The sequence below is a fragment of the Neofelis nebulosa genome, chromosome 4 (assembly GCF_028018385.1).
Source record: "Neofelis nebulosa isolate mNeoNeb1 chromosome 4, mNeoNeb1.pri, whole genome shotgun sequence".
NCBI lineage: Eukaryota > Metazoa > Chordata > Mammalia > Carnivora > Felidae > Neofelis > Neofelis nebulosa.
In genome coordinates, this window is record NC_080785.1 from 160,262,953 (window position 1) to 160,280,331 (window position 17,379).

General features: G+C 57.6%; 1 protein-coding gene across 4 annotated transcripts; it reads right to left on the reverse strand.

Annotated features, from left to right (window-relative positions):
- Positions 1-679: 679 nt before the first annotated feature.
- Positions 680-17,308, reverse strand: CC2D1A (coiled-coil and C2 domain containing 1A). Of its 4 annotated transcripts, none has more exons than XM_058727787.1 (29): positions 17,010-17,308; positions 15,299-15,434; positions 13,100-13,212; positions 12,940-13,005; positions 12,519-12,653; positions 12,178-12,415; positions 8,458-8,582; positions 8,105-8,177; positions 7,888-7,959; positions 7,649-7,779; positions 7,498-7,570; positions 6,675-6,808; positions 6,222-6,333; positions 5,968-6,140; positions 5,184-5,306; positions 5,042-5,100; positions 4,834-4,950; positions 3,431-3,504; positions 3,298-3,356; positions 3,122-3,173; positions 2,893-2,992; positions 2,716-2,806; positions 2,264-2,401; positions 2,112-2,173; positions 1,464-1,527; positions 1,242-1,368; positions 1,086-1,162; positions 958-1,005; positions 680-859 (listed from the first exon to the last, which is right to left on the reverse strand). In XM_058727787.1, exons 1-29 carry the CDS (start codon positions 17,067-17,069, stop codon positions 839-841), a joined length of 2,853 nt encoding a protein of 950 aa, XP_058583770.1. In that variant the 5' UTR covers positions 17,070-17,308; the 3' UTR covers positions 680-838. The 4 variants fall into 4 exon arrangements, with proteins under 4 accessions (XP_058583770.1, XP_058583768.1, XP_058583769.1 ...); XM_058727785.1 differs by having other exon boundaries at positions 2,112-2,176; XM_058727786.1 differs by having other exon boundaries at positions 6,222-6,336.
- Between the last annotated feature and the right edge of the window lie 71 nt (positions 17,309-17,379).

Here is a 17,379-nt window from a genome sequence, read left to right on the forward strand (position 1 = left end):
TCAAGTGCTCACCACCTGCCAGATGCCCTTCACCTTGCAGGAGGGGCTCTCACCATCCCAGCATCCAACGGAGGAAACTGACGCTGTGGGATGCTAAGAGGGTCGGGCAATCTGGTCCAAGTCCCGGGGCCAGTGAGCGGCCGGGCTGGATTTCGAGGGGTCAGCAAGAACCACCACGTGACAGCTGACCATACGTATACACCTGAACACACCCAAGGCCACCAGCTACAGAAACACACGGCACGGCAGACGCCCTCAAGCAGGCCACAGCCCTCACACATGTCCCCGGAGCAAGTGTGCGAATCGAACACATCCTTCACGGGCACTCTCCCCCCACGGCCTGCCCCTCTTATGGGCACCTTGCCATCAACCCCCGGGGGACTGTGGGAGAGACCCAGCTGGCCACGGGGCGGGGGCAAGAAACATCAACAGGACAGAGTGAGCCAGGCGTGGCCCTGGCTGTTTATTCCCTGTGTCAGCCCTGGGGAGCCAGCTGGGCTCTGGCTGACCTCAGTGGCTTCTTTGGGGTGTGGGTGGGCTTCAGGGTTAAGGCTGGGGAGGGATAGGAAGTAAAGTGCTTGCAGGGGCCCTCGGGGCTTGGTCCTAGCTGCACCCCCCCCCCCCACCTCTGGGGCAGGCCAGGGGCCGGACACCCCAGGCTGTGCAAACGGGACTCTCCAGGGCCCCCCGCCAGGAAGAACCCAGCGGAGGACATGTCCATCTGGAGCTGACGGTCTGCTGATTGTCTGCTTGTCTGGCCTCCGGCTGTGGCCTGGTCAGCTCCTCCCGGTGCCAGGGCCTTGGGCACTCTCCAGGGGCCGCCCATCCGGCCGACCCCTCACCTGCGGAGCCGCTGCAGCTAAGGGGGAGGCCGCCAGGGTCAGGGGGGGGGTACTCATGGCCACAGCCGTGCCCCACACCCCCCGGCCTGGCCGCTCACACACCCTGGCCGCTCACCTCACTCTCCACCAAGTTCCGCCTGTAGAGTGCCTCCTTTGCAGCCTCCTGGGGGCCGAGAGGCGGTCAGCGGGCAGCCGCGGGCAGCCCCGGCCCCCCCGCGCCCACCCGGCCCTCGCCTGGCTCACCCTGCTGCCGTCGTTGCCCAGGCGCCGGGCCGCCTCTGTGTAGAACTGCAGCTGACGCTCCAGCTGGGCCGCGTACTCTGAGGGTGGGTAGGGGTCAGGATGGGGGGCTGCTGCCCTGCCCTCCCCTCCCCCACGCGCCCATCCCCGAGACCCTACCCCTCCGGATGCCCGGGCCCCCCTGCTCCAGCTGCGCCCTCTGCCACTGGCTGCGTTGCATGATGTCCTGGTACTGCTGGGCCACCTCCGGGGGCACCGGCCGCCGCGCCTGCCTCAGGGCCAGGATCTGGGGGGTGCAGAGTGGGGGACTGTGACGGCCCTGCCCGGGGCCTACCGAACCCCCAATCCTGCCCCAGCCAGCCTGTCAAAGCAGGCACCCACCTTCCGCTCCAGACGCTCTTGATCAAAGGCCAGCACGCTGAGGCTGTGCAGGGGCCGGGCCGATCTGTGGAGTTGGGGAGGGATGAAGGGCCGCAAGGACCCCCCAAGCCTGACCTCGTTAATTCTCACAGACACACTGGGCACTGGGGAACGGCAGGAGATAAGCTAGGCCCACCCTGGTGTTGCAGAGCCCACGACCTAGTGGGGCTGAGGGCTCTACACTCAGGCAACTGCCGTGCCCGGTGGTCAGGGAAGGTTTCCCAGGGAAGAACGCAGCCAAGCTGGGAGCCAGAGGAGTTACAGCCGGGCAGGGGAGTGGGGAGCAAGTGCTGGGTAGGGGGGCTCATGGCATCATCAGAAGACAGAAAAGCCCAGAGGCCAGTGAAAACGAGGTGTAGATAACCATGAAGGAACAGGAGGAAGTGGGGTGGGGCGAGACTACTGGATATATTGATAATGGTCCAATCACAAAAGATCCTAAAAATCAGGCTGAGAAGTGTCAGGACGTTTCAGGAGACGGGGAGCCAGGAGACGTTTTGCAGCAGGGAAGGGATGCACTACAATTCGTGCCTGATGGGAAACTGTCCAGGAGGGGCTGAAACAGGAAGAAGGGACTTCTCTCCAGCATGGCTTGACCCAGCCACCTACCTGTTCCCTGGCTCCCTCGAAGGGGTGGGTACGGGAGGGGCCTTCCCTTTGGGCCCAGCAACCTGCTTCAGTGGACAGAACCAGTCTTGTGATTCCCGGCCCGCTTGAACCAAGCCTCCCTCCCTGGGGTTGCTGATGGGTAGGAGTCTCACTGTGGGCGCGGCTGCTGGCACGGGGTCAATGACCAGCCACCTCTCAGTTGTGGTCTCCAACTGCTGGGCGGTCAGTGGCTCCCGAATCCGGACCATCACCTCCAGCCGCCCCCCGGTGGGCCTGCGACCATCCAGGACCTGGGTGGAAATGAGGGGAGGCTACTGAGAAGCAGGCAGTGGCTGGAGGCCCAGGGCCGGGATCAGAGAGAACCAGGGTAATTTCCAAAATCTGAGCCCCTAGATAGATAAAGCTGAGACGCCAATTGGTCAAAATGGAGCAGGGTGCTGGGAATATTTAGGGCTGGGTAGTATGGAGGTCTGGGATCCCTGGGGGAGAAGCTGGGTCAGTAGAAGAGACCCCTAGGAGGCCCAGGTCCTGTAGGGAGCTTTTGAATAATGTTAACAAGTGACACAGCCACACCAGAGCCTGTGGGCAAATGTCCACATCTCACCTCAAGGATCTCCCGGACCTCACACGCGGTCTCCAGGGCGTCCAGCTTCAGCTGGGCTGTGCCCAGCACCCGGTCGGTCTTGAACAGCCCCCTGTGTGCGTGAGGGGGACAGGACGGTTGGCCCAGGGCAGCTCCCCCTCCCCCAGAGTCCGCCCAGCACCTGTACCCCCAGCTCACCCCTTGTGGACCACTTCAAATTTGATGCCTTTGGTCTGGATGGCCCTTCGGAAGCCGCGGTGGCTGCGGTTGATGCAGAGTTTGAACTGCTCCTTGAACTCTACTCAGGGAATGAGGACAGGCCCAGGAGGAAAGAGGGAGGGGTCAGGCTATGGTTTCAGGTTCTCTCTGCATGGGGCTGGGGTGCCTCCCAGCAGCCACGGCCTCCTCCCCCTCCTCCTCCGCTCACCGGGGGAGTCTGTGTTCTTAATCACACTGGTCTTGTCTTTCTGAGCTTCTTCCTAGAGCCAAATCAAATAGGAGGCAGGAAGGCTCAGGGGCTGGGGCCTGCCCTTGGACCCCTGCCGACCCACTCCCGCGGATGAGGCTTGAGCCCATCTTTCCTCTCCTGGGCTCTCTACATACCACGTTGGGATAGGGGAAGTCAAACCGAACAAAGACATCCAGGTCGCCGGGAGACAACCCTGTGGGCAGACAACAGTCAGAGCCGGGCAGTGAGGCAGTCCCGCAGCCCTGACCCCTGCCTGGTGCCCCTCACCTGGGGGCGTGGGCAAGTTGATGCCCTTCACGATGAACAGGAGCATGTCGTTGCTGCTGAGGTCAGGGAAGATCCTTCCGGGAGGGCAGGTGGGGAGACAGAGGCACGTCAGCCCCAACGCCTGCCCGCCTTCTTTTCCCTTTGTGGATCCAGGAAACACACCCCATGCTGGCCTTTGTAGCTATATGGGCTCCTGGGCTCCAGTTTTAGGATCTGGACAGACTGGAATTCTTTGTCCAGATCTGCCAATGGCTTATTTTCGAGACTTTTCTTCAGTCTGGGACCCACTCTACGCCAGCCAGTGGCTTCACTGCTGGGGGACCTTCCCTTCATTTAACGATACTTCTGGGGGGCGCTTGGGTGGCTCAGTCGGTCAAGAGTCCGATTTCAGGTCACGATCTCAGGGTTCGTGGGTTCGAGCCCCACGTCAGGCTCGGTGCTGATAGCTCAGAGCCTGGAGCCTGCTTCAGATTCTGTGTCTCCCTCGCTCTCTGCCCCTCCCCTGCTCGCACCCTGTCCCTCTCTCTCTCTCTCTCTCTTTCAAAAATAAATAAACATCTAACAAATTTAAAAGAGCAATATTTCTGCAACCCCTACTATGTGACTGCTGGTGTCCTCACTGATGGGGATATAGCGAGACAGACCCCATCCCTGTGCTCATGGAGCCCAAGCTAGCTGAGTGAAGAGAAGACCAATGCATATATAAACAGAGGAAACAAAGCAATTCTGCAGAAAATTAAAATAGGGGAAGAGAGTGGAGCATGCTCAGGATGGGCTGTTGTAGACGGCAGTGGTCAAAGAGGGCCTCTCAAGGGAGGCGACATCATAGGTGATTCCGGATGCCAAGAAGGCGCTACTACACGGAGACCTGGGGAAGAGGGTCTGTGCAGAGGAAAGAGCCAGTGCAAAGGCCCTGAGGATGAACAAACAGGCCTGTGTGGCAGGAGGCAAGCAACGTGGGGACAGTGGGTGGGGACGAGGTGATGGGAAGCCAGGCTGTGCAGATGTGGGAGAGCCAAGGTAAGGGGTGTGGGGTATCCTAGGTTGTTGCAGTGGCTGTGCCTAACCCCATCTGTAAGTGGGGGAAATGATCCCAATTCCCCACGGTGTGGGAAGGCTTAAGAGGAGCAGGACCAACAACAACCACGCTGAGGGCTCGCCCGGGCCTTGGGACAAGGCACATCTCTGCACTCACTCGGTCTTTCCCATTTCTCAATGTGTCACTGGCAACTCCCCAACACCGTCTTTCACTTGCACCTCATGCCTGCCTCAGGACCCTTGCATATACTGTGCTTTCACCGTGCAACCAAACTCTCCCCCAGAGGCAAGTCCTCTGCTGGCTCCTGGGGAGTGCAAGCCCCTCTCCAAAGGGGCATCTGGGCCAAGGGGCATCAGGGCCTTACTTAATGACGCTGAAGGTTCTCTGCTCAAAGCGGGCAGTGGGCGTGGGGAGACCTCGGGCGAATGCCTGCTTCAGAATCTCCATGCTCCGCTTACAGTCCTCTGCCAATTTCTCAAATCTGCCAGCAAGACAGCCCTGTTCAGGTCCCTGGTCCCAGGGATGGGATGGGGGTACAGACGTCTGGCAGAGGCAGGGACAGGGGTACTTACTTGCTGGTTTCGGCAATGTTGCCCAGGTGGGTGAACTGGTTAGAGTGGTTCAGGCACATCTGAAAAGCAGAAGGCAGTGAGGGGAGGGGTGGGGGGGCCACGACCCTGAGGCCTGCTGATCTGGGCCAGGGGCCCACCTCACCTCATGCTGCTGCCTTATGAGCTTGGTGAGTTCACCGTAGCGCCGGGCAGACTCCTGAGACAGACCTGGGCCAGGCCGCTGGACCAGAGAGAAGTCGTCTTTGTTGACGGGGGCGGGTGGCACCTAGAGAAGACAAGCCTCATGGGGCGGGGCCTGCTGGTTAGCAACAAACAGACCCGCGCATGGAAATGTCACCCCTTCTTGGAGAGGCCTTCCTGGACCACTGCTTTGCCCCAGCCCTGGTCTTTCTTCTTCCCTGAGGAGAAAAGTGGTGCTCAGAGAGAAGTGGATGGTTCCTCCCAAAGTGGCACACAGCCCAGGTACTACATGTCCCAGCATCCCTTGCAGCCGGGTACAGCCATGGGATTCACCTGCGGCCAGTGGAAGGTGAGAAGTGATGGCATTCCATGTCACTTGCTTTAAATGGAACTGCTTGCCTTGTCCTTTCTTTCTCTCACTGCTTCCCATGGACTGAAGGCAGGAAGGGCATCAGTCCACTCTGAGCACGTGGACAAAGATGACCTTCCAAAGTATGACAGAGCAACAAGATGGAAGGAACCTGGGCCCTGGAGTGCTCTGTCTTTTCCAGAGCCCAGACTGCCCCGAGTATTACATGCGAGAAATATATCTGTCTTCTTTCAGCCACTGAGTCGGGGGGGATACTTATCCATTACAGAAGCTTAACCTGGATCCTGACTAATATACTCCAAGTTACGTGGCTGCTAAGTGGCCACAGCCCAACAGGTGGGTGCCTGGGGAGGTCCAGCAGGCCTAGAGGGTTCACCTTGGCGATATCCACAGGCAGCCCATTGCGTGAGGCCTCCAGCATGGGCTCCAGCCCCTTGGCCTGGCGCAGGTGCATTTTGGCACCCTCCACATCATTCTTCTGCTTGGCTCTCAGTGCGGCCTGTAGGAGCTGCTTCTTGCGGCCCTCCAGGAAGGCCAGTTGCTGCTGGGCTGTGGGTACAGGGGTGTCTGTGGATGCGGCCTGGCCCACAGCCAAGCAACAGGCAGCCCAGGAAGGGAGGGCATACCTACCTCTGGCGGATGTGCCCTTGGGGGCTGTTTTGGCTGCCGGGGTGGAGCCTGATTGGGGTGCCCTTGAGGGTGGGGCCTTGGGCTGGGCCGTGGGGGCCAGAGGGCTGGTGGGCTGCTGACAGACAGGGAGGGAATCAGAGCTCTCCCAGCGCTCGGAATGGTTCCACTCCCCAAGGGGCCAGGGCCCGAAACTGACAATGGTGACTGTCTTAGTTTCTGTTTCCTCAGCAACGAACGCCCCATATAGTCTCATTCTCACTGAATCTCCGCAGAGACAAAGACAGCCCCTGTACCCACTTTGCAGATGAGGAGGCAGGATCAGAGAGCAAAATGGCTTGCCCATGGCTGCACAGCCAGGAAGTGACCAGGCCGGGAGGGAGCCCAGCTCTTCCCAGGCTCTGTCAGGGCTTTGCTGCCACTCCCGTCTCACCCCAAGACCCCAGCCCCTCCCACCTTCTTAGGTTCCTCATCCTCTTCATCCTCTGTGCCTTCATCCTGGTTAGCCAGCTTCATGGCGGTCTCCAAGACCCCCACCAGGCTCTGCTGGGTGGGCTCGGTGGCCTCCAGGCCCTGGATGGGGGGAAAGCCTGGGCGGCCAGTCAGGGCCCAGTCAGGAGGGAGGGACCCATGCCGCGGTGGCGGAGACGTGGGTTCCTCCCCTTCCTAAGGAGCCTCGGGGCTTTGGATGTACTTTGAATCCAGGAAGGAGCTGCTGCTGGTTCTGTGTAGATGCCAGATTATTCCAACCTAATCTCCTGCTGCCTCTCACCTGACCCCGGGCCTTGAACCAGATGCCAACGGGCAAGCAGGAGGTGAGGCGGGCTACCAGGCACAAGAGGCGGTCACAGGCCTGGAGGGATTCCCAGGGGACCAAGGTGTTGAGGAATAATTGCTCTCCCGGGGGTGCGCGGGCAGCTCTGAGAACCCAGAGGAGGCCCCCAACCCACTGGGAGGCTGCTGGAAGGCTGAGTAGAGTGTAAGGCCGAGAGCTGATGCGAAAGGAGGAGTCGAACACAGAAGAAATGGAGGAAATCAGACAGACGATGGTGGGCCGGTGAACAGGCTCTCCAAGTAAAACCCCCTGATTTTTAGCGTCTGCCGATTTCCGTGGTATAAACACTCCTATTGGGACCCAACTGTAAGGTACCAATTATCTAACAAGTTTGCAGAATTCCCGAACGCGGAGCACACAGCTCCCTGGGCCTGTGCGGTCAGGAGGAACAGCACCTACGGAGGCTCAGAGGCCGGGAGGGGCAGGGGTGGGGGCTGTGCCTACCTGGGGGCACCGGCAGCTCGGCCACATCTACCGTTCGGCCCGCCTTGTGGGCTCGGATGGCATCTTGGTATTGCTGTAGTGGACACAGGATTAGGGCTACCTGGGCAAGGCCCCCGGGCGCTGTCTGCCTGCCCACTGGGCCCCCACACACCTTGACGATGCGCTCATGCATGCGAGCCTTCCGCTGGTCCCCTTTGGTCTTGGCCTGGGCCGCGGCCACGTGGTATCGCTCCATCCGCTGCTCCAGTGCCTCCAGGAGAGTCCGCGGAGGTGGGGGAACCTCTGGGCCAGATGGGGGCCGAGGGGGAGCAGAGGGGCAGGGTTAAGAGTCTTGGGAGGGAGAGACTTGTCGCCCTGGCCTGCCCACCACACAGGGTTCCAAGAGCCTACCTGGCGTGGAGGGCACCGTGCTGGGAGCCGGAGGCTGCGGTGATGGCGAGGGTGGCTCTGGGGGCAGCTGGTCTGAGGGCAGAGAGGTCCAGTCCAGTGAGGGGCTTGCTCGGGGACCCCCTACCCCACGCTGGTGTGGTCTGAGGGGGTCCCCAGGTGACCAGAGAGGGTGGCAGCACCAAGTCCCGGAGGCTGGGCAGGGTGGTGGGGTCCTCACCAGGGGGAGGTGGCAGGCGGGACAGGTCCACAGGCTCCCCCCGGCTCAGGGCCTCCAAGATGGCATCGAAGCTCTGAGAGAAAGGAGACGAGGGGAAGAGGCTGCGGTTGGGGGCCGGGACCCTGTGGGGAGCCTCTGTCCATTCCTCTGCAGCATCTTGCTTAAGCCCCTTCCAATACTGACGCCCATTTCACAGGCAGGGTAAACCGGGGCTTTAAGAGATACGGAAAACTACACGTACAGAGTGACTAAGGGTCAGGAGTCAAACGGGTTCGTCTGACCACAGCGCTCCTGTTCTTTGCCACCACGCAAAGTCGGAAGCGTCGTGTCTTCTCCCACCGGTCTGGACGCACCTTGGCCACACAGAAACGTCTGGCCGCAGTGGCAGTATCTCCCTGCTGCTTGGCGTGGAGGGCGGCCAACTTATATTCGCGCTGGCGGCTCTGCAGCTGGGCCAGGAGGTCAGGGCTGCAGGGACCTGGAAGGGGGAACAGCGTACGAACCGCCTCTGTTTAACCATCACAACGAAGCCTGTTCCTTAGGCCTGACCTACAGATGTGAGCACCGAGGCTGAGAGGCCATGCCGTCTCCCCAAGATGGTGTGGCGGGGATTCTACCCCGGGACCTGAGAAAGAGACAGAATCCGCAGCAGGCTCCAGGCTCCGAGCTGTCACCACAGAGCCCGACGTGGGGCTTGAACCCTCGAACCGTGAGGTCATAACCTGCACCAAAGTCGGACGCTTAACCGACTGAGCCACCCAGGCGGCCCTCATCTTAACTTTAAAAAGTGACCACAGTTGTCATTCCCAGTGTCGTGCAAATACTGACATTCACAAAACAGAACTATCACATCACTCTTTAAAACTTAATGTACTTTAAGGGCGCCTGGGTGGCTCAGTCAGTTAAGTGTCCGACTTTAGCTCAGGTCACGATCTCACGGTCTGTGGGTTCGAGCCCTGCATCGGGCTCTGTGCTGACAGCTCAGAGCCTGGAGCCTGCTTTGGATTCTGTGTCTCCCTGTCTCTCTCTCTGCCCCTCCCTCACTTGTACTCTCTCTCTCTCTCTCTCTCTCTCTCTTAAAAATAAACAAACGTTAAAAAATTTTTTAACGTTTTTTAATCTAATGTACTTTAACTACCATGGTGATTTGAAACTCACCAGTATTCACTTATTTTTATTTTTTATTTTTTTGCAAGCTCTATGCCAACTGTGGGCCTCGAACTCATGACCCCGAGATCAAGAGTCACACGCTTTACCGAATGAGCTGGTGGTGCCCCTTGTTTTCTTTAATTGCGGCAAAATACACATGAAATTTACCCGCTTAACCCTTTATAAGTGTACAATTCAGTACATCAAGTACAGTTGACCCTTGAACAATGAGGGTGTCAGGGGCACCAACACCCCCTGCCCCCCGGCCATGCAGTTGGAAATCTACTTTTGACTCCCCCCAAATTTGACTACTCATAGCTTGTTGTTGACCGCAGGCATCACCAATAAAGACCACCGATCGACACGTTTCGTGCGTTATGCGCGTTATATGCTATTTTTATAATAAACGAAGCTGTAAGAAATGATACCAGGAAAGCCACAAGGAAGAGAGATACAGTGCTGCACTGTGTTTATCAAAGAAACAGGGGGCCTGCTCAGTTTAAAGCTGCCTTTTCTTTTTCTTTTTTTTTTTCATACTGGGGGGGGGCGGGGAGAGAGAGAGTATGAGTGCGGGAGGGGCAGAGGCAGAGAGAGAATCCCAAGCAGGCTCCACCCTCAGCGCAGAGCCCAACGAGGGGCCCGATCCCACGACTTGGGGATCATGACACAAGCCAAAATCAAGAGCCCGACGCTCAATTGACTAAGCCACCCAGGTGCCCTGTTAAAAGTCTTTTCTTGACCGCCCTATGGTATATTTGTGCAACCAAAATCCATCTATGAGGTTCACTGACAAAGTGAGGAAATGGAGAGTTAAACTGCTTTTTTTTTTTTTAATTTTTTTAACGTCTATTCATTTTTGAGAGAGAGAGAGAGAGAGACAGAGTGTGAGTGGGGGAGGGGCAGAGAGAGGGAGACACAGAATCCGAAGCAAGCTCAAGGCTCTGAGCCGTCAGCCCAGAGCCCGACGCGGGGCTTGAACTCACGGACCGTGAGATCGTGACCTGAGCCAATGTCGGACACTCAACCGACTGAGCCACCCAGGCCCCCCTAAATTGCTTTTTTAAACAGTATGCTAGTTACAGTATTAAATGACACGTTCGATAGGTTTTCAGGAGAAGTATCATTAAATTTAAGGCAACCGGTGCAATTTTTGACCTAAAAAAACAAAGGGCTATTGCACTTACGACCACCGGGGTCCACAAATCCTAGAAACGCCTGGCAAGATGCATGCATTGTACTTCTTCAGACTGACAACTGCACCTACAGCTTTAAGTTCAGGTGTATTTGCCTGAAAAGGTATCCGTGGGTGGAAGCAAAAGAGCGTTGACATTTGATCGGTTTTTATCTCCTATCACAGTGAGTCTCTCAGAGTTAAGAAAATGTCCTTCCGGGGGCACCTGAGTGGCTGAGTCAGTTGAGCGTCCATCTGACTCTTGATTTGGGCTCAGCTCATTATTCCAGGGTTGTGAGATCCAGGCCACACAGCTTAAGATTTTCTCTTTCCCTCTGCCCCTCCCCTGCTTGTGCTCCCTCTTGGTGGGGGGGGGGGGGGGCAGTGAAAACATTCTTCCAGGTTGAATCATTGGTATTATTAGCATAGCACTGAACAAAGCCTAAATACATCAGGCTTTTTGATAAAGAATTTTTATACGCCAAGAGCACAATTTTATCGCACTGGCACCTCTTGCTGACGGGGCTGGGGCTGGGTCTGCCTTCTACCAATTAACTCCCGTTTCCCTGTTCATTGTTTCCCAACTTCCCCTTTTTCTTTTCCAAAGCACCAGGAAACCTGCTTCATACCAACAAATAGACGGGAAGACACGGGGTCCTGTTATCACCATGTTGCGGGCTTCCCTGGACCCTACCCAAGTCGTATGCCAAAACCCCATCGTGAAAAAAGCTTTGGTGACTTTGGCTGAGCATTTCGGGTGACGATTTCCAACAACCTTCCCTGAACTTTGCCAAAACAATAGCTTAGAAACCAGCCGGGCTGTGGAAAGATTTAGACCTGGTGTTTACTTTCTCAACCGGGCCAGCCCAGTTTTAAGTGTCTCTTCGTATGTTTGGGGAGCGTTTGCCCCTGGGGCAGTGCCTGTGTTGATATTCTAGAAGGGACAGAGGCGGGCACTTCTTTCGGGTAGCGGGAGGAAGGCCACCGGAGAGGGAGAGGTTGGGAAGGAAAACCTCCCGCAGGTGAGGGTTTGTTTTTTTTTTTTTTAATGTTTATTTTTGAGAGACAGAGAGACAGAGACAGAGTGTGAGTGGGGGAGGGGCAGAGAGAGAGGGAGACACAGACTCCGAAGCAGGCTCCAGGCTCCGAGCTGTCAGCACAGAGCCTGACGTGGGGCTTGAACTCATAAGCCCGTAGGTAAGTTTTAGAAGACAGACATGCTGAGGGCTGGGGAATTATCCACTTATAACTCTTACGCGTTAGCCCTCAAAAGGGACTCCGACGCATGCTGCAAGGTGACACTAAGTGAAAGAAGCTGGCACCTAAGGACAACTCGTGTGTCGTCCCACTTACGTGAAGTATCCGGGAGACGCAGACTCATAGAGCGTAGATGGCGGCTGTCAGGGGCCGGGGGAGCGGAAACGGGGAGCTAGTGTTTCGCGGGAAGAGAGTTTTTGTGTGATGAAACGGTCTTGGAAACAGAGGAGACCGGTGCACCGCATGGTGAACGTGCTACTCAATTGCACACCGAAAAAGGGTTCAAAGGGCCAATGTCATGTTGTATGTATTAAACCACCACACGTACAAAAAACGGCATTCGTGAACTCCAGAGACATGAGGACCTGGGGAGGCGAGGGGCGTTAAGGATATCTAACAGTCAGTGCAGGGCCTGCACCCCCACAGAATGGCCAAGTGCTGAGTAAACTCCAGGCCTGCAACATCCCATGTCAGCCCAGCCCTGCCCCCGGCCTACCTGGAGGAAGCTGGGGCTTAGCCAAGCCTATGGATGAGGCTGGGGCAGAGGAAGGCGGGCCTTCTACCGTGACCCTGGGCTCCGGGGCTGGCTGGCTCGTGGTGGAGGCCGGCTGGGAGGGTGCGGGCGTGTGGCTGGGGGTGGCTGCCGGACCCTTCCCCACTGCCACGGGCGGTGGGATGTCCCCTTCGTCGATGGCGTTACCTTTCCGGACCGAGGCCAGCAGGTTTTCAAGTGTCTGAGAGAAGGTGTGAAATGGGTTTCCGAGGAGCCTGACAGCTGGGTGCGGTGGGCCGGCGGTAGGGTGCCAGCGCCCTCCCATCACCCGCCCGCCCGCTCACCTTAAGCCCCCGGTCGTAGCGCCGCATCTTGGCTCCATCTCCAGCTTGCCTAGCGCTTTCGATCGCCCTCTGGTAGAGGGCCAGCCTCTCCTGCAAGGTGGCCTCCGCCCCAGGGCTGGGGGCTGCGGCTTTGGGCTGCAGGAGGGACCGGGGCATGGTCTGGGTGGTGACCCCACTTGGGCTCTCCCCAGGGGCTCCCCTGGGCGAGTGCCTACCACACACCAGGCATGGTGCCCCGGGGGCCAGCTGTCCCCGCCGCCTCCCCCCCCCACCCCCACCCCAGGTAGAAATCATCATCATTGTTCCGGGTGCAGGGAACTGGGTCTCAGAGGTGCCATGTCACCTGCCCAAGGTAACGTGGCTGAGGGGCAAGGGAGGGCCTTGAACTCTGTATTACAGGGAGCAGGTTGTCGGGCTATACCTGAGCCACAGGAGGCTGGGACTCCAAAGACTTCTGCTCCTCCCCAAGGACCACATTTAGTTCTGCCTGCAGGGACACACGGCCATAGGCCAGGCATGAGGGCCTGCTGCACGGGGCAACGACAGCATGGGTGGCCCCCTGCCCTGCCCTGGGTGCTCACCAGCAGGTCGTCGTCAGCCTCCACATCCTCCTCGTCGTCGGTACCTTCCTCCTCATCCGGGTCTCTCATGCACAGGCTCGCCATTTTCTCAATGGCCTCCATGGGCAGGGGACCTGGTGGCAGTGACAGGCCCCAGATGGACTGGGATCCTTCAAGAGTCCCCATGGGGCGCCTGGGTGGCTCAGTCAATTGGGCGGCCGACGTCAGCTCAGGTCATGATCTCGCGATTGGTGGGTTCGAGCCCCACGTCCGGCTCTGTGCTGCCAGCCCAGAGCCTGGAGCCTGCTTCGGATTCTGTGTCTCCCTCTCTCTCTGCCCGCCCCCGCTCATGCTCTGTCTCCCTCTCTCTCTCAAAAATAAATAAACATTAGGGGCGCCTGGGTGGCGCAGTCGGTTGAGCGTCCGACTTCAGCCAGGTCACGATCTCGCGGTCCGTGAGTTCGAGCCCCGCGTCAGGCTCTGGGCTGATGGCTCGGAGCCTGGAGCCTGTTTCCGATTCTGTGTCTCCCTCTCTCTCTGCCCCTCCCCCGTTCATGCTCTGTCTCTCTCTGTCCCAAAAATAAAAATAAAAAAAAATAAATAAATAAATAAATAAATAAACATTAAAAAAAAAAAAAGAGTCCCCAGCCTCCTGTCCCAGTTACCCATGGCCCTAAAGAATAGGGCAGCATGTCCCCCTACTGGCCCTTCCATGGCACGCCACTGCCCTCAGGCCCACCAGGTATGATCCCGCTAATCCTGCCGGCCTCCTCTCGTGCTTATCAAGCCGGACTTCCAACCCTGGCTCTGCAGCTTTCTTACTGTGGCGCCCTGGGCAAGTCACGTGACCTCCCTGGGCCTCAGCCTTCCCACCTATTAGACGAGGGCAAGTTTCTCCCTCATACATGCATCGTGAGGACTCAAGGTAAATGAGGTTCTAGAAAAGCACGTCGTCAGCACTTTGTCATTCGAATTATTCTCATTATTTGCATTACCTACGTCCTATAAAAGTGCCTTCAACACTGACTTAGCAAGTACTGGACCACTGCCCCTAGAGGAAATACAAGGTTAGGATCCCATGAGCCTCTGGGCAGTTTCGTCAACCGGCCGATGCATAACCTAGTTCAATGTGTGCCTCTATCTAACTATACCTTTTTAAATACATGTTGTTGGTTTGTTAACATTGAACTCAAGGCTACTCGCGTCTGAATGAATGAAGCTTATCTGCTAGCGTATTTCCTCCATAAGGCGCATCACAAACTTCTTGCCCTTGAAGACACGAGACAGCTCTAAGCGCCACGCTTTAGTGCCATTCTGAACAGCAAAACGTACCACGCAAAGAGTGCCCACAAAGAGTGCCAAAATGAGCAAAATGCAGCCTTACACAGACTGTGAGAAGGACCCGTGTTTACTTGAAGCCCTGAGACACGAAGGCCGACGGTCATCTTGCTCTCTCTCAGCTGGGACCGCGCAAGGTGAGCGACTCAAACTTTCTGCAGCTCTGGGCACGCCCGCCAGGAATTGCCAAACCTCCCCGACTATTGATTTTGGTGTTACCAATAAAGTTTAGCCCGTTGGTGAATTCACAAATATGGAATCCGTTAATAACGAGAATGCACTGAATTAGCTAACAAGTATAAAGGTTCCGTCTCCCCTTGGAGCTCCAGCCCCAAACCCCACTGCAGTGTTGCTGACCCTGTCACCTCCCACGGGGAGAGGGGGGAGGGCTTTGCATGCGCTGGGCCCCCCAGCCGCACTTTCTAGCTCTTCTGCTGACCCTCCTTATTGTGGGTGTCTCTTGCGGGCACCTGGCCCCAGCTCACAGGTCTCCCCCATCCTTCTGTGCTTCCCTCACCCCAACCTGATCATGGGACAGCGTGTTGGAGGAAATGTGAGACCCTGTGTGAAGTACTTTACACACACGAGAAGATGAACTACTGTGACTAAGGGCAATTATTATTCCCATTTTACAGACGGGGAAAACGAAGTCCACACAGGTGCTGGGACTCATCAGTCACACAGCCAGTAAGCAGCACGACTGGGATTTGAACCCTCACTCTGGGTCCAGAGCTGATCGCTTAACCTCTTAACCCAGGCTGCGGGTTCTAGAAGGGCAGAGACCTTCTCCGTCTCCTTTCCCCCTTCTCCCCAGGGCCCCGGGCTGAGTCCTGCCCACAGCAGGTGCTCAGAGAATGTTCGGGGGTGTGTTGAGAGTCTCACCTTTGCCTTTGAGCTTCTCCAGGACTTGGGGCTGGCCCCCCACCAAGGCCAAGAACTCGGCCTCCAGTTCCTCATTGTTAACTCCGTCCTCGGGGATCATAAGGCCGTCTGGGGAGAGGTCAACCAGCAGGCCCAGCTGAGGGAACAGTAAGGGTCCAGTCAGACCTTGGAATGCACCCCACCTGTCCAGAGGCAACCAGGACAGACCCAGGCTTCCCTCAGGAAGGAAACCCAGGTCTCGGAGGGAAAGCAATTTCCCCAGGGAAGTGCCAGGAGGCTGGAATGGGTTGAGAATGCAACACGTGTTCCAAGATGGGCCGGGCCCTCTGGCATAGATCAACCCGGGGCAAAGGGCAGGCAGAGAGACCCTGCTCCCGCTCCCTGCTCCGAGCCCCCACCCACAATGTGCTGCTGACTGAGTTCAGTGGGAAAGACAGGCCCTACACCCTGCCCAAAGCTAAGCCACTCGGTACACCTGGGCTTCTCCTTCCAGCATACTCAGCAGAGGGGGCCACGCAGGAAGCCTGGAGTTAATCAAGAGCACATAGAAGCCCGGACAACACAGAAACTGAAAGCGGGGTTTTCATTGTGTAACAGACCTGTCTTCCTCTCCCGTCCCAGCTAATGACCAATCGTGATGTGATAATATTACACTGAACTACACAAAACGGCCTTTTCTGTCGGTCAGAATGGGCAAATACTGGCTAATATGTATGGCTCCTTTCAACAGTAATAAGTTACGCTTATTGGCTCAGTCGGTTGAGTGTCCGACTTCGGCCCAGGTCATGATCCCGCGCTTTGTGGGTTCGAGTCCCGCGTTGGGCTCTGTGCTGACAGCTCAGAGCCTGGAGCCTGCTTCAGAGTCTGTGTCTCCTTCTCTCTCTGCCCCTCCCCCACTCTGTCTCTCTGTCTCCCCAAAATAAATAGACATTAAAAAAAATAAGTTATGCTTATTGAGTGTTAGGTTCTAGCACTTTCCATAAACTATTCCAGTGAATTTTCACAATTGTGCTGTGACATAGGGACTCTTAGGGCCTCCATTTTACAGACGAGGAAACAGGTGTAAGAGCTGTGAAGCTGAGTGTCCAACATGCAGAGGCCAGTAGGGAACTCCAGGTTGGCCAGATTCTAATGCCCGGGCACTAAACTATGGCCTGAGCTCCTTCCACCAAAGCTAAGAAAAATCAAACCTTCCAGGTGCCTGGGGCAGAGGAGACGGAAGAGGGAAAAGGATGACCAGACACAGTCCCGTGGGCTCATGGCAGTCGCTCTGGATTTTGCACTTAGCCCTGGCCAAGCTGTTAATCCCTATGACCTTGGGAAGCTGTCTTCACCTCTCTGGGCCTCAGTGTCCTCATCTGTACAGTGGGGATAGAAAGTCTGACTTGGCTTGGCTGATGCGAGGTTCCATGAGTGTCCAAACCAGGAGTACATTAACTATCCTTATCTCAGGTCCGAGGCCTTCCCCTCCCAAACCGGAGAGGCTTCGGCAACAGGTGGCTCTGAGCCCAGGGCGGGGCGCCAAGAGCTGAGGAGCTGGGGAGCCGGGGCCACTAGGCCCCACTTTGGGGGCAGAACCTCATCTGGAAGGCGGGGACCGGGGCTCACCTGGGGGTGGTGATCGGTTCCCCTGGTGGGTGGGGCCCTCCTCTGAACCTGTGATAGGGGGTGAGAACGGTTCTCTAGGCGGGGCCGTGGGGTATAGACTCACCTGGCGGGCGGCGGCGGCACCTCGGCCGGGGGGCCCCGGGGGTCCCTTCCTCTTGTGCATCTTCCAGGCAGGATGCCCAGACCACTGGCCACCTCGCCTGGCCTTGCCCTGCCTCCTCCCCTGGGGCCTATCGCCGCGCACGCGCACTTCCTGAGCCCCGCGCCCCTGGTTGGTGCCCCGCGACCGCTGACCCCGCGCCCTCGACCCCGGGGGTGGCCGCCCCACTTCCGCCTCGGCCTCGGCGCCGCGGCACCGGAGCGCAGCCACTGGACTTGCTGGGCCCGCCGCACTGAAACTACAACTCCCGGCAGGCAGTGCGCGGGCACGCGTGCGCACTGCCGGGCGGTGGGCGGGCCGCGGGCCGCGCGGG